The sequence below is a fragment of the Helobdella robusta genome (genome assembly GCF_000326865.2).
Source record: "Helobdella robusta unplaced genomic scaffold HELROscaffold_13, whole genome shotgun sequence".
NCBI classification, from domain to species: Eukaryota; Metazoa; Annelida; class Clitellata; order Rhynchobdellida; family Glossiphoniidae; genus Helobdella; species Helobdella robusta.
Window position 1 is genome coordinate 838,890 of NW_008703718.1, and position 8,419 is coordinate 847,308.

Sequence of the window (8,419 nt, forward strand, 5' to 3'; positions counted from 1 at the left end):
AGACAGATACACGCACGCACACATGCACACATATATATTCGGCCACTTTAAAGCAATATAATTCTCAATGCGGCCTTCAATAGAAAAAGTTTGCCCACTCCTGTCATATTCTGAATCGTACCAAAATAATGCCAGCATAATGTTTATCGATTTCCAATATGACGTGACGCAATTTTAAAGTTGCAATATTACTGTTCAGCTCAGTTGTTACTCAGCTGTACGCCAGTGAATTTTTATTATTTTATATTATTCAAATTATTATTATATTATTCAATCTATTTAATTATTTTTACGTCGGTGGTGTATTTAATGTACGAACTGCTTTATTCTCGGCAGATAATTGAGAATCAGAACGTGGAGCAGAAACATCTGACGGATGAGTTGATGAATTACAGACTCCTCCTCAATGAAAGGACAAAAGTAATTTTTTTGTCATGTCCACATACTGTACATCAAACGATACACCACAGCGCCGAAATATTTATCTTTTATTTCCAACATAAATGATTTATTGCCGCTGCTTTTTTCAACGTCTGACTGTTGCAAATGAAATGTCAGACTGACTAATTATGTCAAATTATATTACATCATGTTAATTATAGATTATATATACATATATGTATGTAAGAAACTTTGTAACGCGAACACATTAGCCCGGTAAACGAGTCAACCACATAATTGCTGGTGAAAAATTATGAATTATTGGAGAAGAGATGAAACTGCAAATGAAGTTTCGCAATGTTTGCTATTTGTTGGCCTGTTGATAATGATCATCGCTGACGTTTTGTTAATAGAACGCTATCATTTCTCTGTCGTTGCTTCTTATCTTTGTTGTTGTTGTTATTGTTGTTGTGTTGTTGTTGGGTTTTTGTTGTTGTGTTGTTGTTGTGATGTTGTTGTGTTGTTGCCGCTGCTGATGGTGAAGAATGGAATGTCTCAGGTGTAACCATTTTTATATTTGCGTGAATCAATGCATTAGTTTTTTAAACATTTTTCAAAATGGCAATTTTGAAAAATGTTTTCATATATTTTAATCTTAGTAAGAGTATCAAAAAATCTTTCCTGTATATTAAAGAAAAACAGTTGCTTTATCAATCTATTCGTGTGCTTTCATTACGTCGTGTTATTCCAATGAATTCAAATCACTAAAAAGGTTGCGACTAAATTGAAAATGAAACAAAAAAGAAACGAAGTGCACGTGGAAAAACTAATTTCGCGTCACAGGGAGCACTGTTTGAAGTTGACTGAACAACTCTGCCATGCTAGATCTCAGAACATTGAGCTGCAGCAACAAGTTATTTTTTATTTCTCATCATAAGTTTTTTTAGAATTGCGTTTAAATTGACATTTTTTTATTTTTATGAAAAATTTGGTTCGATAATTATTTTAGCTGGATTGCTTTGAAAAGTTAAAAAGCCAAGAAACAGCGGTCACATTTGCATTGGCGGAGTTGAAAGAAGATTTGAAATGCGTCAGTCTTCCCCTTCACTTCTCTTTCCTACATTTTGTGTTTTCAATTTTATTTTTTAACTGTCATAATATTTTCTTTCCAACGATTATAAAATTAAACATAAATTTGATTGTTTTGAATAAAACATGCACTGAAGGAATTGAAAGAAAACGTTGACGGATTAAACAGGGCTCATATTAGAGGCAATTACGTTGAAAATAAGAAAATGCAAGAAAAGCAGCAGGAAATAAAGGATGGCATTCTGACCATACAACAATCTGTGGAATGGGTGGGTATGCCTGCTTCTCTACTATGCACTCACTTATTTCATCAGCGTTCACTCACTCAAAGATACGTACCCATTATCATCACACTCATTTAAAAATGCATAATTTATTTGTTTTGACGCTTCTGAGCGCCTGTCCATGTATATGCGATTGTGAGGTTTTCAGTTTATAATGTTTGGTTGTGTCATGTTTAGGATCCGAATGTTTATATTTATTTGACTATTTTAGCTTGTTTGACAAGGTTTAACAAAAGCTTGTCAAATTTTTTTAATATTAAAAAAAGTTAATTAAAAAATGCCGGAAGGACAATAAAATTGGAAACAAATGATCAGATAGGGAATGGAAATGTGCGTTCGAATGTGATGCGATCCTCTGATGTTGTTACCTCGAACAACGGCTTCACAAGCAGTCAAAAAGACGGCCAAATCTCTGCTGCATGCGATCACCAAGAAATGCTTAAGGTTCATTACGCTTTTTGTTAAGCTTAACGAAGCAATTTGTCTGCATTTGTCTGCGAATATTAAATTAAATGTCGAGTCTGACTTGTCTTTTGAAGCATTTTTCTGTTTGTGTGACTTTTTGACATTTAATTACTGAAATGGATTATTTAATTACTGAAATGGATCTGAATGTTTTGTTTGTTTTGTTTCTTTCTAATCTAAGAAAAAGTTGGAATGGAGGTTGAATGAGCATTTGAAGGGCATGCAGAGCCAACATGCCAGGTCCCAACAATCCATCGACGATTTCACGCGGAAGTTGTGTGCCCTCGAGAAGGTAACATCATGTTAAATAATGATTACATCTCATATAATGATTACATCTTATGTAATGATTGTATTGAATATAATGATGTACATCTATAATAATGATTGCATTTTATGTACTGATTGCATGTAATAAAATGATCGCATGAGGTATAACAAATGCGATGTGATGAAATGAAACTGATTGCATTTGGCGATTTTGAGATGTGTCAGTGACGTTCATTTAAAGTAAAATTAAATTTCATTAAAAATTCACGGTAGGTAAATCAAACAAAATTTTTGATTGACACCTGCGAGCAAAGATTTTATCATTTAGATTAATGGTTGAAACTTCATTTACTTATATAATAATATATCTTTAACGAAACAATTGTTTGGGAAGAAGTCAACAGAGTTATGCACTACTTAGAATGATGTCCAACTGGTGCTTTAATGGGCATGCACCAGGAAATGATTTTTATGATACAAACATTTTAACTTCCAAATTGTTTCATGCGACGCTCTCCTTTCAATAGTTGCTATTGCTGGTTAGATGAGCAGGAACCATCGTTGCTCGAGATGATTATTATTTTAATTAAAAGCCCGAGAACATTCCATAGGCATTTGTAACGCATTGAAAGAACATAAACTTCAACATGCTTTAAAACGCGTTTGGAGATGTTAAACACAAGAGGAAATGTTGGAAGACACCACCAGCTAAATGTCCTGCCACTGCTCTAGAATGCACCTATTTGTAATCTCTATCTCTCTCCCTTTTTTCTCTCATTTTCTTTTTTTAATTTTGTCTTTTTTTTCTTTCTTTGTTTTCGTCTCCACTGTTTTGCAATCGGTATATAATTTTTTCATGTTTATCTGCGGCTCTCATGCATGTTATGTTATGCTTCAACATCCTCTCCCATGGTGCATCGTCAGACTTTCAAAATTTGCCTGCCTTCTTTCATACCGTTTGTCAACAATAACATTTTTATTTGATCATCTTGCTATAAAATTTATTTCGAATTTCAAGATTTAATAGTTTTAAAAAAAGTTTATACTGTGTTTCTATTTGTTTGCTTATTTGTTAAAATCTACCAAATGTTGAAATATTTTTATCTGAAACGAAAAAAAGCATTTGTGGCAGATATTTATGACCGTGGTTGTGTCTGCACTATCTAGCGACAGAATAGACAACACAACAAAATGTTCAAAATAAAATTTGCAAAACTGACTTAACAAGTCAACCAAAGTGACCCGCACACACCCACACACACCCACACACGCACACAACGTACACACACACAAATAAACTTACAAATGCTACATCTATCACGAAATAATTCAAGATCAATCAACATCGATACCCACCAAACGCCTCAGTAATATGATGCTACCCTCCACAGACAGACGCACAACAATGTACTATATTATGTAGCGTACACTCTACTGTCTGCGATAAAGAATCTTATAAAATGTGTGCAACTGAAATGTATGACACATATTTGGTCAAACTACACAACAATGGTGTTGTTCAGGTCTCTCTACACAAATTTAATTGGCTGATGATACCAGCCAACCGGCGATCAACCGGTCAAGCAGCCAACTAACCAGCAAATCAACTAACCAACCAACTAATCAACCAACTAATTGACTAACTAACCAATGAGCTACCAATCAATCATCAACCATTCAACCAAGCAATCAATCAAACAATCAAACCAACCAGTCAACCAGCCAATCAGCCAACGAAGCAGGTACCTACTTGCGTGTTTTGAGGTGTGGCGGAGCAGGTGTGTTGTCAGCTCGCTTCATAATTTACTCTATAATATTAAATTATATTAATAGTTTGGTTATATTGAAATTACTTTGAAATGTTATCTATTATGTTTTTACTTGTAGATAATCCTGACGTTCTACGTGCAAGTTTATCAATAGTCATTGTTTTTTGTTTCTAAAAACTTAATTTCAAAATTAAAAACTTGTTATAATTGAATGTTCAAACTAAATGGTCATCTGATGATAAGTTTACGACTGATGACAAGTGTACAACTGATGACGAGTGTACAACTGATGACAAGTGTACAACTGATAATAAGTGTACAACTGATGACGAGTGTACAACTGATGACAAGTGTACAACTGATGACAAGTGTACAACTTGCATGCATCGGTGACAAATTGAAAAAAATTTAATGAGCGTCTGGAATGTAAGGTGCATGCATGTTTCATCCAATTTACTTTCTTTTTTCTGTTGCGTTTCTTGTTCAGAATGAATGCATCCATGGTTTGTTCGTACATTCACATGAGAAATTTGTAAGGTTGCATGGCACGTGTGCTTGCAGTTACAACAAATGATACTCGCCACATTGGAACATTACGTTTGTTTGTATTAAGCTATTGTAAGCGAGGAACAAACAAATTTTCTCCATTTAAACGAGTTTCTGTTAAACATTAATTTTTATTAAGTTTGATGCTTTCTAATCACACGACTTTCTTTTCCGCCATAGAACTTCTGAAAATTTTTATTTTCTTTCTTACTGTTGTTTGTGCATTTCATCAGTTGCTGTGTGCAGCATCTATTTCATCAGCGCATTCCATCAGCGCATTCCATCAGTGCATTTTAGTAGTTGAGTTGATAATAATTAGGATGATGATCGTGACAACGAAGACAAGGGATGATGAGGATGAGGAGGAGGAGGAGGATGATAAATGGAGATGATCATTAGCAATTTGTGCAAAGTTACTTTAGATGTATAAATAATTCAACTAATTATTTACACTAACATTTCTCTCTTTCTTTTGAGAGCTTTGAAAGTAATTTTAATGGTAATTAATTAGAAATCTTAGAAAAATTGTGATGAAAAATAAAAATAGAAAAAAATAAAGGAGAAGCTGAGTTGCATGGAGACGTATCCACGCCAAGCGTCAACTGTTGATACCAAACGTCATATGTCGTTTATACCGTTATTCTTATTATAAGAACGCCACAGATCACACTTTACATCTTATTATTGTTGTTGTTCATATTATTGTTTCTGGTTGTTGTTTTTGTTGTTGTTGTTGTGCCTAATAAATTTGAGTGTTTTCAACTCTTTTTGGAGGGAGAAAATCAAACGGAACATTTTATTGGGCGCATCTGAGCGAGGTATTACGCAAGATCTTATCTTAATGTTCTCCGTTCTGCGCAGATTTAATGTGCGCATTATTATGCATGCGTGCTTTATGGCCTTCCTTATATTTCACTCATTTTATTTCCAGCGTCGAACATGTTTGAAATAATTGAACGATTCCTCCGCGCACATGACAGCTGTCGAAATTAATTGAAATATTTTGTTGTTATTTATAATGCTATTGTTATTATTATTGTTATTATTACATACGATACTATTATGTCTTTAATATTATTTTTGGTAAATAATTTATTGAATGTTTTTAAAACATCTCCAACAGAATATATGTGAAAGCAGCGGCGAAACACTGTGTGGGACGTGTCTGCCATTGTGAGGCAAGCCTTGCAGAGGATTGCACATCAATTTTCATTTTTCGCAATCATTTATGTAATTGTCATCATCGACGTTGTTTGTTGTCATTGATGAATAACACTGGCCCATTTGTTATCTCTCTTTCTTCCAGCTCAGTGGATATTAAATATTTTTCATTGCTGCTGCTGCTGTTTCTGTTGATGGAAATATTTTGCGTTGGAAGTATTACGAGCCTATTTAGTTGTAATAATTTTATAATTATATATATATATATATATATATATATATATATATACATACATAGATACAATAAATTTCAAGCAAAAATTTTCTGCTTCAGTTAACGGTTTTACAATTTTGTTATTTATTAGGATAACTTGCAAAATTATGAGAAATTGTGCGCTTCATAGAAACATGCAGTGGTCTGCCTGTCAGAAGATGTATAACGCGTTATGATTGAAAGATTGATGGCTGACTGGCTGGCTGTTTTTAAATGAAAAGCAGTTCGATTAAAATGACGAGAGGACGTTGCTATAAATCTTAATTATTTTCTCCAATGGATCACTTTACCTGTTTCGCTTCAAAAATTTTGAAGTTTTTTTGTAAGTAGATTTTATTTTAAATTTTCTGTTATTTTTTTTATTAAGATTTATGTGAAAATTGTTTAAAAATTATGAAATTTTTTTTGACCCTTGTGAGAATTAATTGGCAAGGACAAAATTATTTTGGTAAATAATTTAGGCAACAAGAGGATTTTTTATAGATATTGATAATGTTTATGGAAAGAAAAAAATTTTGCAGGCTTTATTTGCTGTTTGTCCGCATGCTTTTAATGGGAAGGTCTGTTTAAAGGATTTTGTGGTGCTGACAACATTTTGTTTGGACTGGTTCAATACTCATATTGTTATTAGACTAAATTTTGAAGAATATTTTTCTTTTTTTAAAGTTTGTTATTGTAGCACTTAATTTATGATTTAAGCACATTTTTATTTCATTTTTTGAAAGCGTCAACATGAAGTATAATGCATGCATTGTACCGTTGAATGTACTTGCTTCATGGCGAATATAATGCCCTCACTCATCTTCGTGCGAGGTTTTCATAACAAAATATTCTTCGTGTGTGTATGTGTTTCTGTGTGTGTGTGTGTTTCTGTGTGTGTGTGTGTTTCTGTGTGTGTGTGTGTGTTTCTGTGCGTGCGAAAGTTCAACGAGCTGCATAATAAAAGAAAAACATTCAGCTAATCTACATTTTTTTATTCCTAGGAAATCCAAAAAATCCTCTGAAGGTTATTTTTTAATTTATAATGAATACTGAAAAAATGTTTGCACACAAAAAATATTAATATTTTTTTGGCACTGACAAAAAATTGAATTAAGTTTTCCTATATCTCGAGAGTCAATATTGAAAACGACGGTTACAACATTTGTATCCTCGTGCCATGCAAATATTTCTGACCTGCTGGTGAATGTTTGTACAGCAGTTCTGCGTGTTGAAATTATTTCAACTCGTACAATTGTTTAAATGGGATGTTAAAAGTTTACTAGTTAATTAAAAAAAATTACTGTTTGCGTTTAAGCCATGTTCATTTTAACCCATGTTTTCTTGTAAATGTAAGTTAGGACTTTATCAAATAAATTGTTCAGAATAGTGCTAGAATACATATTTACATTTAGCATCATTTGAATTGTGTGCTTAAAGTACTGTAAAGTCTGTAACCGTATCTGGAAATGTGTACAATTCCAACCACCATTCCACGTTATTCATTTAGATCAATAAATTGTGAGGCTTGCATGTTTTTGACGAGCAAATCAACTACAGCGTTCATACTTCCATCACCTCCAATAATTTAAATGTTGTGCAGTATTGTTGTTGTTGTTGTTGTTGTTGTTGTTGTTGTTGTTGTTGTTGTTGTTGCTGGTGCCACTGCCATGTGAGAAACTATTTAACATTTTTGTTAAAAACAACGAGTTTCCAAGATTGCATATAAATCTAAACGACTGTATGGCGAAACAAAAATGTTCAGGCCACATGGATTTTTGGGGATTGATTGATTGATTGATCGTATGGATGGATGGATAAATGGATGGATGGATGGATGGATAAATGGATGGATGGATGGGTGGGTGGATGGATAGATGGGTGGGTGAATGAATGGGTTAATGGATTAATGGGCCACCGGGCAAACAAACGGATATCTGTGTGGATGAAGGCTATATAAATATTTTATTTTAAACAACTTTGATCATTCAATAAACTATAATTTTATTAATTGTTTTATTTTTAAATGTTCTTATTAACTTTAAAATAAATTTATCGTTAAAACATTTTCGTTATTCCACGTTTATAGATCATAAATAGCAATACAAATATGTGTATGTTCGATCAAAATACAAATTTTTGACAAAATAGCTATTTATTGTCTTATAAAGTAAAAAAATACATATTACATAAACACATTT

The 8,419-nt window shown here is 32.9% G+C and overlaps 1 protein-coding gene across 1 annotated transcript; it reads left to right on the forward strand.

Annotated features, from left to right (window-relative positions):
• Positions 1-309: 309 nt before the first annotated feature.
• On the forward strand, positions 310-2,526 carry HELRODRAFT_168247 (hypothetical protein; the record flags this gene model as incomplete). Its single annotated transcript, XM_009014130.1, has 6 exons — positions 310-420; positions 1,154-1,294; positions 1,391-1,471; positions 1,608-1,739; positions 2,070-2,198; positions 2,401-2,526. The coding sequence occupies 6 exons, from the start codon at positions 310-312 to the stop codon at positions 2,524-2,526; spliced, it is 720 nt and encodes a 239-aa protein (XP_009012378.1).
• Positions 2,527-8,419: the final 5,893 nt, after the last annotated feature.